This window comes from Rasamsonia byssochlamydoides (genome assembly GCF_041956645.1).
Source record: "Rasamsonia byssochlamydoides strain NRRL 3658 unplaced genomic scaffold VTN77scaffold_38, whole genome shotgun sequence".
Classification (NCBI taxonomy): Eukaryota; Fungi; Ascomycota; class Eurotiomycetes; order Eurotiales; family Trichocomaceae; genus Rasamsonia; species Rasamsonia byssochlamydoides.
Genome location: NW_027192421.1, coordinates 49,311 through 63,495, shown reverse-complemented (window position 1 = coordinate 63,495; position 14,185 = coordinate 49,311). Strand labels below are relative to the sequence as shown.

The 14,185-nt window shown below is 51.5% G+C and overlaps 6 protein-coding genes across 6 annotated transcripts; 2 read left to right on the top strand and 4 right to left on the bottom strand.

The window, feature by feature from the left end:
- Positions 1-511: 511 nt before the first annotated feature.
- VTN77DRAFT_5195 (uncharacterized protein) lies at positions 512-2,390 on the bottom strand (the record flags this gene model as incomplete). The annotated part of the gene is made up of 5 exons (XM_069421337.1): positions 512-1,238; positions 1,346-1,723; positions 1,777-1,853; positions 1,903-2,026; positions 2,092-2,390. 5 exons carry the CDS (start codon positions 2,388-2,390, stop codon positions 512-514), a joined length of 1,605 nt encoding a protein of 534 aa, XP_069277010.1.
- A 2,386-nt stretch (positions 2,391-4,776) lies between these two features.
- Positions 4,777-5,075, bottom strand: VTN77DRAFT_5194 (uncharacterized protein; the record flags this gene model as incomplete). Its single annotated transcript, XM_069421336.1, has 3 exons — positions 4,777-4,809; positions 4,853-4,885; positions 4,935-5,075. 3 exons carry the CDS (start codon positions 5,073-5,075, stop codon positions 4,777-4,779), a joined length of 207 nt encoding a protein of 68 aa, XP_069277009.1.
- An 847-nt stretch (positions 5,076-5,922) lies between these two features.
- On the bottom strand, positions 5,923-8,046 carry VTN77DRAFT_5193 (uncharacterized protein; the record flags this gene model as incomplete). Its single annotated transcript, XM_069421335.1, has 1 exon — positions 5,923-8,046. The coding sequence occupies one exon, from the start codon at positions 8,044-8,046 to the stop codon at positions 5,923-5,925; it is 2,124 nt and encodes a 707-aa protein (XP_069277008.1).
- A 1,099-nt stretch (positions 8,047-9,145) lies between these two features.
- VTN77DRAFT_5192 (uncharacterized protein) lies at positions 9,146-10,028 on the bottom strand (the record flags this gene model as incomplete). The annotated part of the gene is made up of 4 exons (XM_069421334.1): positions 9,146-9,244; positions 9,303-9,377; positions 9,435-9,727; positions 9,785-10,028. The coding sequence occupies 4 exons, from the start codon at positions 10,026-10,028 to the stop codon at positions 9,146-9,148; spliced, it is 711 nt and encodes a 236-aa protein (XP_069277007.1).
- Positions 10,029-10,978: 950 nt separating this feature from the next.
- On the top strand, positions 10,979-12,637 carry VTN77DRAFT_5191 (uncharacterized protein; the record flags this gene model as incomplete). Its single annotated transcript, XM_069421333.1, has 3 exons — positions 10,979-11,180; positions 11,271-12,537; positions 12,613-12,637. The coding sequence occupies 3 exons, from the start codon at positions 10,979-10,981 to the stop codon at positions 12,635-12,637; spliced, it is 1,494 nt and encodes a 497-aa protein (XP_069277006.1).
- A 122-nt stretch (positions 12,638-12,759) lies between these two features.
- VTN77DRAFT_5190 (uncharacterized protein) lies at positions 12,760-13,305 on the top strand (the record flags this gene model as incomplete). The annotated part of the gene is made up of 1 exon (XM_069421332.1): positions 12,760-13,305. The coding sequence occupies one exon, from the start codon at positions 12,760-12,762 to the stop codon at positions 13,303-13,305; it is 546 nt and encodes a 181-aa protein (XP_069277005.1).
- Positions 13,306-14,185: the final 880 nt, after the last annotated feature.

Sequence of the window (14,185 nt, the reverse complement as noted above, 5' to 3'; positions counted from 1 at the left end):
TATCCCTGAAATCTTTCTTTTCTTTCAAAGTCAATGGTACATGCACGTGAATATCACTATGTCTAGGTAGGTCTTTTGTATAAGAGAAAAGAAAAGAAAATGGTCATTTAATTTGATTTCATTATCGCAGATTAATAGGTAGCTGGCAAGAAAAAGGAAACAGGCTGAAGGAAGGACGTTAGCTAGTTAGTTCACTACATACATATACACTCTTCCAACAATTTGCTATATAGATATAGGTAGTATTGACTGACTAACCCACCAATCAACCCTGCCTATCCAATAATAATAATAAAAGATACCTGAGAAGAGATCCTTCCCAAATCATCATCACATGTTATGTCGTCACATGTCATCCATGTCATCCCTGCAAGTCATTACTAGAACGGCTTAAGTTGAAAAAAAAAGAGATTAACAACAAAAGCCTTCTTCACGTGCATTACATTTCTTGACAGAGGAAGAAACAGGTGCGATTAGATGAGTCATACATGCGGAATTTAGATAGACACGCCTAGGCCTCAGTCTTCTCCGCAGTGTCCTCGTGGTGCGTCGGGGCAAGCTTCTCCTCATCATAGCCCCTCGTCTCAATGGCGACGGCATGGCTGAAGGCGCCCTTGGTCTTCCAGGCAGGAGTACCGAGGTACGGGATGCCGTTGGGGTCGGTGAAGAGGGCCTCGACCTCCTCCAGCGTTTTGCCCGCAGTCTCGGGGAACAGGAAGAAGACGTGGATGAGCATCGCGGTGCAGAAGACACCGAACAGGATGTACACCTTCCACTGGATGTTGACAAATGCGGGAGGGACAAAGTAGCCCAGCGCAAAGTTGAAGGCCCAGTTGAAGGAGGTTGTCAGCGCGTTGGCCTTACCACGCACACGCAGCGGGAACAGCTCGGGAGGGTAAGTCCAGCTGACGGGGCCCCACGAGATGGCGAAAGAAGCCACGAAGAGGTAAGTGCATGCAATGACACCCTTGCTGGGAGCACCGGCGATGACCCAAGACTCGGACGAGATGTTGTTGAGACCGCCTGGAGGAGCCGGCTGACCGCGACTCGCAAGCAAGCCACCGTTGGCGAACATGAAGATGAGCATGAAGAGGGCACCGAAAATCAGAGTCGGGCGCCGGCCCCAGCGGTCAACAAAGAGGATGGCCGGGACCGTCATGACCACGTTGATGACGTACTGGATGCTCGAAGAGACCAGGAGGTTGTTTCCATTCAGACCAGCCATGGCAAAGACGTACCTGGAGAAACCACGTCAGTATTCTAGTACTCTAGTATTCTTCAAAAAAAAAAAAAGAAAAGAAAAGAAAAGAAAAGAAGAAGAAAGAAAATAGACAGGGGAACCTACGTAATGTAGTACATCATGACGTTCATGCCAGTCAGCTGAGACCAGATCTGGGTGAAAATTCCTACGTGGGTGCGGTTGAGCATGTTCGGCTTGAAGAGCTCCAGATAGGTGACATCGGCGTTGCGACGCTCAAACTCGCACATGTCCTTGATTTCTTCAAATTCGCGCTGGACGAAGGCAGAGTTGGGGTCACCCTTGCCGTGGACCAGGGTCAACACCGCATGGCAGTCTTCCCAGCGGTCCTTGCGGGCGAGCCAACGAGGAGACTCCGGAAGAAACAAAAGACCGATGAAGAGCAAGATGGAAGGGATCATCTGGAGACCCCACGGGATCCGGAAGGAAGCGGTGCCGTTGATGAAGCTGCAGCCATAGGAAACGCTGAGAGCATTGTCAGTTGGGGTGATACATTGACTCAACGAAGAGAGACATACTAGAACATGATCATGATACCCCAGGTAATAGCCCACTGTTGAAGACTGACGAGACGACCACGTTTGGTGGGCGGGGCCTATATTACAGCTTAGTACATGATGCCATACCAGCTTCTGACAGCATACCAGTTCAGAAATGTAGACAGGAACCTGCGCAGAGCAGATACCGACGCTGAAACCGTTGATGATACGGCCGACAATCAGCATTGGGATGTTCTGCGACGCGCAGACAATAGTAGAGCCGATACACCTGCAATGCGCATCATGGTCAGTACGTCTCCTGCGCAGAAACAAACAACAAGCATGCAAACTCACCAGATCACCGAGCCGATCTGGACAGAGGTCTTTCGGCCAACCTGATCAGAGAGGAAACCGGAAACCAGAGCACCAAGCCAAGAGCCACCCGCCATCGAGGCGGTGATACCACCTTGAACGTTCGACCTAGGGCCAGCACATTGTCTGGCGCCATTGCTGTAGGTGATTGAACCCTGGTTAAAGTAACAGAGATAAGATTCAGTGCTGATGATGGCCGACATCGAGGCGATATCGAAACCGAACAGACCACCGCCGACGACGGCGATGGCCGCGATCACATAGATGTTCCCAACAACCATGATGGCGAAGGAAGCTCTGCCTGGTTGATCTCTCTGATCTCTGCAGTGAGAGAAGGGGAGAAGATGAGAGACACGTCAGACGGCAGGAGGCAGGTCAAGGATCAAGAGGGGAAGCCACAACGCGCGGGGAGCAGACGCAGGTCAGGTTAATATACTTTCATCCTCGAGGCCGGCGTCCAACGGAGTCCAACCTCGACTGCAAACGGGTCTGGGGAGTCATCGTGCGGCAATATTATTCCGTGACAGTGAAAAAGCGCAAGCACCAGTGAAAATTGAAACAGACGGAACACTTCAGAGAAACCCAATGAACGAAGGTAGCATGTATCCACTCCTCGCATCCCAGCCGCGAACTAAACTTCTCAGCCCGGGAGCCAGCTTCCCCAGGCTCAGGAGATCGTACGGGGCAAATCGAGAGCGAGTCCCATGGGGAAGACAGGCCGAGAGCTCGTGGCGTTGGACGCTTGCAACGGGCTGATGCGACCTCACACGGAAGCTACCCTCTGATAGGAGGCGACTATCCTTGCAAGGCCCTTGAGCTGCGACTGGGGAAATGATTTTTTTTTCTGGGGACCAATCATGTCTCTTGTGGTGGCCGCCACGAAGGCTCGTTCGTTCGAGATGTCTGGGAGTCCGGGGAATAACAAGGCTCTGGCTCTGGCCGAGCCAACCACGGGAATGACAGCGACACATGCGGACAATTAGCGTGTAACTAATAATCCAGCCCGGGTATGACAGGCTGACTCGTTAACCTGCATCGTATTCATGGTTCTACGATCTGTTTTTTGTGAGCTGGTGGTGGTCATAATGAGCTCAGCTGCTTGTACCCGATTCATCACGGGCAGTTACATGAGCCTGCGGTTGCGATCGACATGGGCGAAAGCCCAAGACGGCAGTGGCGCGGAACAAAGTACTGTTCTCGTTCTGTTCCCCTATTCTTGTTGAGCAGATTGGACGCCTGTTCCAAGGTTAGAGGCAAGGGTTTCTTGCCAAGAACCGCCTCCCGCCAGCCATGAGGTCGCTCAGACATGACAAAAGCGCCGGGCAGCGGCGCTGAGCGGAGTATTCCGTATAGCCTCCGTAGCCGATCGTATCAGCCGCGCCTTCAGCAACGCTTCAATCTCTTCCAGTCATGTGTGGAGTAGCGCCAACCTAGAACTGTTAGAGAGGAGGTGGAAGTGAAAGCCTTGACCAGCAGGCTAGGAGGCTCGATTGTCGAATCATGATGAGTGGATGACGACGGTCAGACTCCCGAACTGTGAACCCCGGCCGCGTTCCTGTTTCCAGAACCGGGCAGGCCAATTTCCCCAGGTCAATGAAGCATCTGCAGGGAAGCGGTAGGTTCTGGGGATGTAGTCTCATGACGAGCTGCTCCAGCCAACGAGCGCGGCGCGGCAGTCCTGACTTGTTGGTTGGCTTTGCGCCCACGTGTGAGAGTGAGAACAAACGCACTCCATCTCAGCTGTACCAATGATCATTGTCGTTGATGTCATTGTCTTGAGTCATCCTTGAAGCGAGTTTCCACGGAAAGTAAAAGAGGAGGTATAAGCTAGTAACTAATGCAAACAAACAAGTCAGTGCGTGGGTCTAACTTTAAGCTGGATAGCATAAAGAAGCTCCGAGAGGATTAAATCAATCAAATTAAGGTAGAGGAAGCGCCATACCTTACCTGTAGTGTTAGTTTGTTTGTTGGTTCAGCAGTCACTTGGCCCTTGTAGGCAAACGGAGGATTCAAATCCAACATGTGACTTGACCGTCGTCATCGTACGTTGACACCGACAATCACGCGTTCGAGGATTGGTGGAGAAACCCAGCTTCCCCGACAAAAAGCTTCATGCCATAGCACTAAGCGGCCTACCGGCGCCATGGCCCATGGCTCATGGCAGCTATGCTATGCTATGCGGGGGAATTGTCGGCGTTTCGATCGCTGATGCTGATTGCTCCAGGTGTCAGTCACGCACCAACCATCCCATGCATTCTTCTCCAATTATCCTCCAGCAACAGTACCTAGGTAAGAGAGACATGATCTCGGTTCGGAATGGAACCAACTGATCTGATCTCGGATACGACGCTGTCATCGTGGCATGGTGGGTTTACAAATCAACATCACCATATGACCGTCTCCAAAAAAAAATTAGAGAGAGAGAGAGGAGTTCTTTCTCTTGTTCACTGAAGGATAAAATAATAGCAATAGGATGGATAAATAGGAAACAATGCAGGATGAAATCGAGGAACAGACCACGCTTTGTAATAAGTAATTAGGCCAAATTAAATTTCCCAAAAAGGAATGTAAATAGGGTAGGTACCTAGATAGTTTTGTGGACTTACAATAATGATAATAATGACAATAACAATAATAATTAATAATAATGCGAGTGAGAAAGTCCAGTCAAGCTTCCAGGTTGAAGGCTCGAATTGAATTCTATATATTAACACAGTGATCAATAATGCCATACGAAGTATACTTGAGGAACGGGAATCTGGAGCACAGTCCGAACCTGGAGGTTATATCAGTCACTTGCTTCTCATTGGATTACAGGCACCTACCAGTTCCATTGTAGCCACCTCCGAAGCAGTCGTGTATGACGGAGGCCCAGCGTTGGGATTCGGGATACGCGCTATGACAGTTTGCCCATCATTCATAACAAGGCGAAAACACTTTATTATCTCCCCCTCCGTGAGCTTCATAATCGACACGCAGCTGTTGGAACCAACGGTTTTCGCGGCAGCATTCTCAAGTTCAGGAACGTTAAAGGGTCTGTATCGGTCTCGGAGCTGTTGCTCTTCATTCCAGAGCCATCGGCCACTTGTCTAGCGGAAAAAGTCTTCATGTTCAGGTTAATACGTCGATAGGAGTTGATTTGCTGGAGGTATATTGTCGCGAGAAGATCCCCTGATATTGGAGAACGATTGTCGGGAGTCGGGATAGGGTGCCGGGAAGAAAATGCAACCTCGACGTCGACCTCCGTATCAAACACTTGGCTCGGAAAAACAAGAGTCTTTTGAGGAAAGAGCACAGCGTCGGGTAGACAGAGACACCCATTGCCTGGGTTGGTGCTTTCGATGTTCATGAGTTGAAACATGCCTCGCTCAGCGTGATTGACCTTGGCGAATATGCGGCATTGACAAACTAGGAAACCATAAAAATGATCGAGCGTATCGATATACCGATACCCAGTCCCTGGAGCCCTTAATTACGGAGCACTTACAACAAGTTAATAAACTGGCTGCTCCACGAGCTAAGCTCCTTTACTAGCGCATCACTGTATTTATAAAATGCATCCGAATTCGAGCGTATTCACCGAATCTATCATTGAAATAACAATGTATGTGAAACTCGGACACAAATAAGTGGCACCAAAGGAGGAGGGCAAGTAGCTCATGATCATAGACCAGGACGCGTCGCCGACTGTCCTCAGTTGGGGACAAAAGTTGAACATGATGAGGCTGCAAAACGGGTATCAAATTAAAACACATAAGAACTATTATTAGGTATTATCCCATATCCCTTCCGTTTTCTTTTTTTTTGTTTGTTTCACACCAGCTCCCATTCCGCCATGTAGGACCATCCCATGCCAACCCTGCCTACGTTCTCTCGATATTCTTGCAATGTCAGGCCCCGAGCATCTTGATAGGAGCCAAAGCTGGTGAGAGCGGCAATAGCCAACTTCTGGCCTGGCGCACCCAACGTCCTTGGGTCGGCGACGTCCACATACCAGAAATCGCCCCCACCGTTGGGTCCGGAGCCGGGGACATGATTGAAAGGGATGTGGTCATCTTGCCTGCCGTCAATGCCGTGGATCATCAGCAAGAAGATATACGGCGCGCTCTTCTTGCTGTGTCGGGTGAGGGTCCAGTGTTCGCAGATCAGACTGAACTGGAAACGAATGGGCCCCGGTTGGTGGACGGAGATCTGCCTCGAGGCAGGGAGGAACGAACGGTCCGATATGCCGTTCTCCTCTTTGGCGGGTCCAAAGACGACAGGCTGCTCAATGCCAAACGGCTTGCTCGGGTCGCTGAGGATGTACTCCTCCCAACTTATCTCGGGACGACCGTCGTCACGGAAAAAGTGGTTTTTGTTCGTAGGGAAATGGGTCAACCCAAATTCGTCGTTGGATTTGGTGAAATTGGTCGGGTCAAACCTCTGGACGTACGGCTTGCCTTTTCCCTCAACGGCTCCTGCTCCCCAGCACGCGTCGATTAGCTTCCACTGGCCCCCGTCGATTTTCACGGCATTCCAGGCGTGATTCGACTCGAACGGAGGAACAGGAGAGCCAGGAGCCAGCTGCACGTGACCAAACCCTTTGCCATGGCCTGATATCACAATGGCCTCCAAGCCGGCGTGAGTTGCCAGAGTCGCAAAGAGACCAGCATATCCTTCACAGACAGCAAGACCAGTGGAAAGAGTCTTTTGTGGTGTCGACGGCTGCACACAGTTGTTGAAAAACGAGTCCACATCGTATTTGATGTTATGATGAAGCCAAGTGAAGATAGCTCTCGCCTTGTCTGTTGGCGAGGGAAATGGCGCTGTAAGTTGGTTTGCCAGCCATGCCAGGTCATTTGACGGAAGAGATTGGCGGGGAAACCGAGCGGCATGGGTATCTGGACCTGAAAAATCACGGCATTTCAAACAAACCGTGCTTGAAGAAGATGCGAAAGCGGGAGGTTGGCCTGGTTTGAATTGTGGCTTCGTCGCCTGGATAGCGGCCAAATCTGGACGTGTCGCCAGCGGAACTGGAGGAGGAGCATCAGAGACGTTATGACCATTAGTTCGTGCTGCTGGAGACTCGGTCTCTTCGACATGTTTGCTTAATCCCGCAAAGGACGACTGTCGAATCTTGTTGATAGCATCTGCGGAAGGCACAGGAGGAAGCTTCCTCAATGCCGGTCCGCTGCTGGCTCCCTTCGTTGATTGATCACCGGGCTTAATTTGCAACTGTTTTGCCTGTTCAGCCAATGGCCGCTTTGGCAGCGGGGGTGGACGATCGCTTTCTCTCGATTCGTTCGACGGATTCCGCGCAGGCAATTCCGGCTTCGTGGGAGGTCTCGACGGCGACGGTATCTTCCGCAACGTCTCCGTACTCGATGAGGGAATGGGCTTTTGTCGCACAGGGAGAGGAGGCAATTCCGTCTCGCCCCATGCCGGTGCGCGGAGTCGATTTTTCCCGGCGTCGACAGATGTTGCCCGCGTGTCAGCGGTGTTTGCTGTCTCCGAAGTCGACGTCGTCGAAAATGAAGTACTGGATGTTGTAGACTCTGCAGATACCCTTCTTTCCGGTAGTGCAGGGCGTTGACGCGGCGGTAAAGGTGGACCTGGTTGGCTGGGCTTCTTGCGCGCAGGAAGCGGAGGAGGTTTGGAACCATTGGCCCCTGGTGTGTTCTGCCCAGTCACGGTGATGGATGGAGGTGGAAGAACGCCATTCTGTCGCAGCGGAGCAGTTCTGTTCCCAATCGACTTGGTGTCGACACCAGAGCCGTTCACCTCATGCGGAGGATTATTGATGGACTTGGCCCTCGGGGCTGCAGGTCGAGAAGGCGGTGCACTTGGTGCCACAGACACAGGGGATATGCCATTTGGAATGCGTCCTATCTGCGACTGATTCAGGGCTGCGATTCGCTCCTGGATCGACTGGGGTCGTGGTTCTTCTGCCATCGACATGGAGTGACTGGACGTGGTAACGAGAGTAGATGGGTGGTGATGCCGATCATAAGGGAGGCGCTGGACTCAGCGTCAGGGTTAGCGAGTGAGCATAGAAACGAACGCGATAATAAATCGAGGGAGGAAATGAACGTTTGGAACCTTTGGGTATTTATTTGGTCTGTCAAGCGTGGGAGATACTCCTTAACGATAAGCTGAGCCGCATGGATCAGCGAGTGGAACGGGGGCGGGTTCGAGCGAGGCTTAGACCCTCCAAATTTCCCCTGGCGTTGCCCGCTTGCAGGAGTAGCACGTCTGCTGCACGATGCCGTTCGTATCAGCTAATGATAAGAGAATCATCCCAACAGCCCCATCGCAGAAACAAGGAGATTATAGGCGCATAAAGCTCGAACTTTAATGTTCACCCTGTTGGTGATGCTCCAGCGATAATAATAGTGACAGGGACGGCGCCGCACTAAGCGGCTCCTCTCCAGAATCTGAGGGGTTCCGCTAGCTATTAATAATATCGCTAGGCTTTAACAGGAATTAGCAGAGCCTCAATGACACAGCTTATTATTGACAGGTCCCCCACACGCCCATTGGAGATCTATGCTAACGTTCATTTCCAAATCCATGTGTCATATGACCGAGATTACTAGGGTTCTTCGACGTCTGAATGGTAATTGACAGAACAACCTACCCAGGTACGTACAGTAAGTACATCATAGTTGTGAATCGCAAGTCCGCTTCGCCAAATGGGAAAATAAAGCAAGAACATCACAAGAGAACAGATGAAGAGCGATGTCGCACCCTCGACAAAACGAACCAAGTCCGACGCCTCTCAAAGTCTCAATTCCAGAGGGAAGAGAGCTCCACAGCAGAATAATTACATGAAGTAAAGATCAAAGCCGGATGAGTGGGCCAACCCAAGATGACATCCATCATGGTTCGGTTCGGCATGTCACCCGAGCAACTCGTCCAATACGTGTCGAAGAGGAACGCAAAGGTGAGAGAAAAGTGGTAAATCATAACAAGCGTGAATTCATCCAGCGTACATCATCATCATCATCGAGCCATCACCTCAATCATACATGTCCCGTCACTACGTGTCATGCTGCCATTATACATTTTTGTATAGTAACAATGGCTCCCCGATATTCTCGATCTCTGGGATGGTGCATTTCAGATCGAAAGCCTTACTCAGGACGATTTTGAAGATCTGTCGAAGAGTTAGTCAACCAACGTGCCTGAGAATGTTAGAGGACAAGAGACCTGACCTTCTGGACATTGATGCTGTGACTCGTACTGCTGAAGATCAAGCTCGCCTTCATAGCCTTTGCGAATCGCTTGGCCTTGTAGTAATTTAGCAAAATACATCCATACACTCATGGGCAAGCACTCCGACATACCTGGAGGGAGATTTCTTCTTGGTCCTCCCGGGGAAAGTTGACAAACTGATCATATTTGGTGCCAACAAGGAGCGGAATGGCCGTCTTGTTGAACCCGCGACCTTGGCGATACCATTCCTTAATCGAGTTCAGCGTACTCTTCCGCGTCAGATCGAACATGAAGAGGATGGCAACGGCATCATTGCACACGAGGGGGAGCATGTTGACGAATTCTCGCTGCCCACCCAAGTCCCAGATCGAGAATGTGATTTCCGTGTTCCGGATGGAGATGGTCTTTTCCATGAAATTAACGCCTGGCGAATGGTCAGAAACGACACTTGGGCGTCATTGCACGTATTGGAGAAACTCACCTAACGTCTGGATGTAGTCTTCGTCCCAGCTGCCCTCCACGTACTTGACCATCAAGCTCGTCTTTCCAATCTGAGCATCCCCAACCATTCCAACCTTGATGACAACGCTGTTCTTTGTCGGCTGAACCGGCTGTTTTTGGCTCTGCTCCTGATGTGAGTGGGAATATGCATATCGATCTCCTCCGCTAGACAGCCCAGAACTGGGGCGTGAGGCAGGCTGAGACGATTGCGGCTGATAGGTCATTGTGGGAGAGCTGAATCGAGACGACTGGTCATCTTCAGGAGCGAAATAATTCTGAGTTGAGGAGGAGGAATAATCGGTGGAGTGAGAATGGAGATGGCTCTGTTCGCCAGAGGTGTAGCCATTATTGTAAGCCGAAGTGTTGACCAGTGTCTCGTCCGTACCTGACACCTCGTGCTCATTGGAGGTGGTGTGTTGAAGAGGATAAGCATGCTCTTGGTCGTTCTCTATTTGGGACGGAGGGCCCGTCTCCAGAAGCTGGGCCGCGTTCATCTTGGAGTCGCAGGTTATGTATATCACTCTCAGAAGGATCTTCTGCTAAGTCACGGGTATGGCGTTAGCATGCGACGCGGAGGGGCAGTGAGAGCTGGGATGGCAGAAGAGCGCACCGATGTCCACGCCCGGTGTCAGAGAGGAATTTTGGAGGATGTCATAAAATGCAATTGGATCTTCGGATTGATAGTTGATCGCAACAAGGGATAGACTTCGCGTTGCAGATCCGATCAGATGGGAGGAGGGGCTTCGGGCAAGCTGAGCGCGGAGCCAAGCGTCGGGAGCTCCGGGCGCTGGAAAGGTGCCGGTAAGTGAGTGGTGAGTTCAGAGACGGACGATTGATAAACAAATGACAGAAAGGCGGAAAATGAAGAAAAGTCTTCAGCGTATGAAAGAATGACTGACTGAGATAACCGCCGTGGGCTGAGCCCGCCTGGAGTTGGAGCCTCGCACAGCCAGCCATGCGGCCATGAAGCCTAAGGCGACGGCTTGTTCGGCGGGCATCATCGCATCGCGCGGAGACAGACTACGCACTAGTCCTGTTGTGGTTTAGCGCTGCCGGGCCTCGAAAAAAGTTCACGCAGCCCTAATCTATGAATTTTCGAGAGAATTACAGGCGCAGCAGCGCTCGTTTGTTCCCTGCGCGACTGGCTGTGCCAGAGCCTCATCTACGCTTCACGATGTCTAAGCGCACTGCAGACGCCTCCGAAGAGCAATCCGCCGCCCTGAAGGCGGGCGAGCGCCCTGTCTCAGAAGCCCCGCCGGACGAAATGGGGGAGTTCGAGGACGAGTTCGAAGATGAATTTGAAAGCGAGGAGGAGATCTTCGAAGCCGGAGTCGATGGTCGCCCGGATGAAGAGCGGGAAGCTGAAGAGGAAAAGGGTACGTGGCAGCCCTGAAACCGGCGATGCGGTGGGCACCTTTGGCATTCAGCGACATGGTGCAGGTGGTTACTGACTGCGGCATTGATAGACGCGATGGACGTCGACAAGGAAACCTTCATACCTGGCAGGACAAAGCTGGCCCCCGGCGAGACATTAGCCCCCGATCCTTCCACATATGACATGTTGCATACGCTCACCACGCCGTGGCCATGTCTCTCGTTCGACATTGTTCGCGACAACCTGGGTGATAACCGAAAGACCTTCCCGGCCACAGTCTATGCTGTCGCTGGTACTCAGGCGGACGGTCCTCGTTCGAAAGAAAACGAGCTGATGATCCTCAAGCTCAGTAGTCTTGGAAAGATGGAGCGGGAGAACGAGACGGACTCGGAGAGCGACTCAGACTCGGACGACGAATCCGGAGATCCCATTCTGGAATCCAAGTCAATCCCGTTGAACTCGACAACGAATCGCATCCGTGTTCACCAAACTCCTCCTCAATCAGGAGACTATTCGAAACCTCCGCAGACCATAACGGCGACCATGCTGGAAAATTCACAGGTCCTCATCCACGACGTCACCACTCACCTTGCCAGCTTCGACGTACCCGGCACAGTCGTCCCCCCTTCAGCCTCGAAACCCATCTCCACGCTACGAATGCACAAGTCCGAGGGATATGCACTGGACTGGTCGCCATTGCAACCTCTCGGTAAGCTTCTGACTGGCGACAACGACGGATTGATCTACGTGACGACCAGAACAGAGGGCGGCGGATGGGTGACGGACTCTCGACCTTTTGTCGGGCATACGTCCTCCGTCGAGGAGCTGCAGTGGTCTCCGAACGAGCGGAATGTTTTCGCATCGGCCAGCAGTGACGGCAGTGTCAAGGTGTGGGATGTGCGGTCCAAGTCTCGGAAACCGGCGGTGGATGTCAAGATCTCGAATACGGACGTAAATGTCATGAGCTGGTCGAAGCTGACATTCCACCTCTTGGCCACTGGTGCCGACGATGGACAATGGGCTGTTTGGGATCTGCGACACTGGAAACCTAGTGCGTCGTCAGGGTCGGCACAGATCAAGCCGTCTCCGGTCGCGTCGTTCGATTTCCACCGGCAGCCCATTACGAGTATCGAGTGGCACCCAACTGATGACAGCGTCATCGGGGTGGCGTCCGCAGACAATACCGTCACCCTCTGGGATCTGGCTGTTGAGCTTGATGATGAAGAGGGTCGGGATGCCGGGTTGGCCGATATCCCGCCACAACTGCTGTTTGTGCACTATATGGAGTCGGTGAAGGAGTTGCATTGGCAGGCTCAAATGCCTGGTACAGTGATGGCAACGGGAAGCAACGGTTTTGGGTATGTCATGTCATGTTCATGTCCCATTTTCCTTTCCCTCTAGAGTTTGGCTAACGGTTTCTTTTCTTTGAACAGTGTCTTCAAGACCATCAGCGTTTGAAATTGACGACGTCAACTTCATGCCTAGAAATAAACCAACAACAAAAGAAAAAAAAAAGCGTATGCTGACTCGGGATTAGGAAAGGTACCTATGACTTTTCTTTGCACAGGACTCTTATCATCATGATATATCATAAAGCGTTAGTTTGTGACTGTAGATACATTAGTATAGCTCCATACCAAGCTTTTTTTTTTCCCCTGTCGAATGGTGAAACGGTCATCCACGACGTTGGTTGTTTTAGTGATTCCCAATATGTCTGGCTCTATACTCCGGTATGGAGAATGAAACACGAAGCACGCAGCTGCACGCTACTAGTCTACTACATACGTATATTCTCAACGTATATCTATTGCATGAGGCAGACCCAAATCGGTCGAGTTTCACGACCTCATTACGAGATACTGATTCTTGCTCCAACAGATTGTACCTATTTTCAATACTCGAATCTCTTTCCATGGTTATCTCGGACGAGATCACGTGTGCGGGATACCGGCGGCAAGACACCGGACTGCCGTGGCCCGTACCTGTTATCAAATCTCCTATCTATAATTATCTGTGAGCCCGAGTCAATCTCGCCCTTTATCGCCGATGGAGGGGGAGGGGGAGGGGCAGCAGCAGTAGCCACAGCAACCGTGAGTACTCCGTACTGTAATTACATATGTAAATGAGCAATCGCCGTCGTGTCGGAATTATCATTGACGCTCAACAGACGAGTCCAGGCTCCAGACTCGATTCGCCCAACCTTGCTACAGTCCTGTGCTGCAGCCTGGAAGTATGCACTCTGTCCCTATGCATGCAATGCAATAATGTCCTCTGTATTGGTGTGCCCAATGCCCATACAGAGCACAGACTTCCTTGGTGGGGCCACGGCCCATTCGTTCATTTTGCTTGCAGCGGCAGCGGCACGATGGCCCATCGAGCGGATATTCAACCGACCCAGTGCGCATTGCGGAATTGCCATTAGTTCAACTTCTTGCGGATAGTCTGGGACTCTGGGTCGTTAGAGACGGCCCGCAGTAGAGCCTAAGAAGGAAGCTGGTCAGGTCGGGACCCGGGACCTACAGGACGGACTGTACGGACTCTACAGAGTACGGATTACATTACGGAGTACACTGCCCCGGTGGGCCTGCACGGCAATGAAGCAGTGGCTGGCCACGGCGCCTACAGTACAGAGTACTCCGTACCTACACTGCCCAGTTGACTGGTGGTTGGTTGGGAGATTATTCTGCCCCAAACTTGCGATTCATACTGCACATGCATGCATGAACGGCGTGTGGTTAAGTTGAGTTCGGTGCTTGCTTAAAGTTGCTTCTATGCACGCACAAGTTTGAAGGCTCTTTTTCCCGGAGCCGTTGACGTGTCTGGTTGGTGGGAGTGGATCACCGTCACATCCGAGGTGCCGTCGATTGGGTCAGAGGCTGTGCTTGTTTACAAATATACCTCACTGTAGGAGTATGTACATGTACGAAGTACTTAGGTACCTCGTTCAATGGTACTGTACATCGTTAGACTGATAACTATGGCGTAGTTACTCCGTAGGTACTTTCC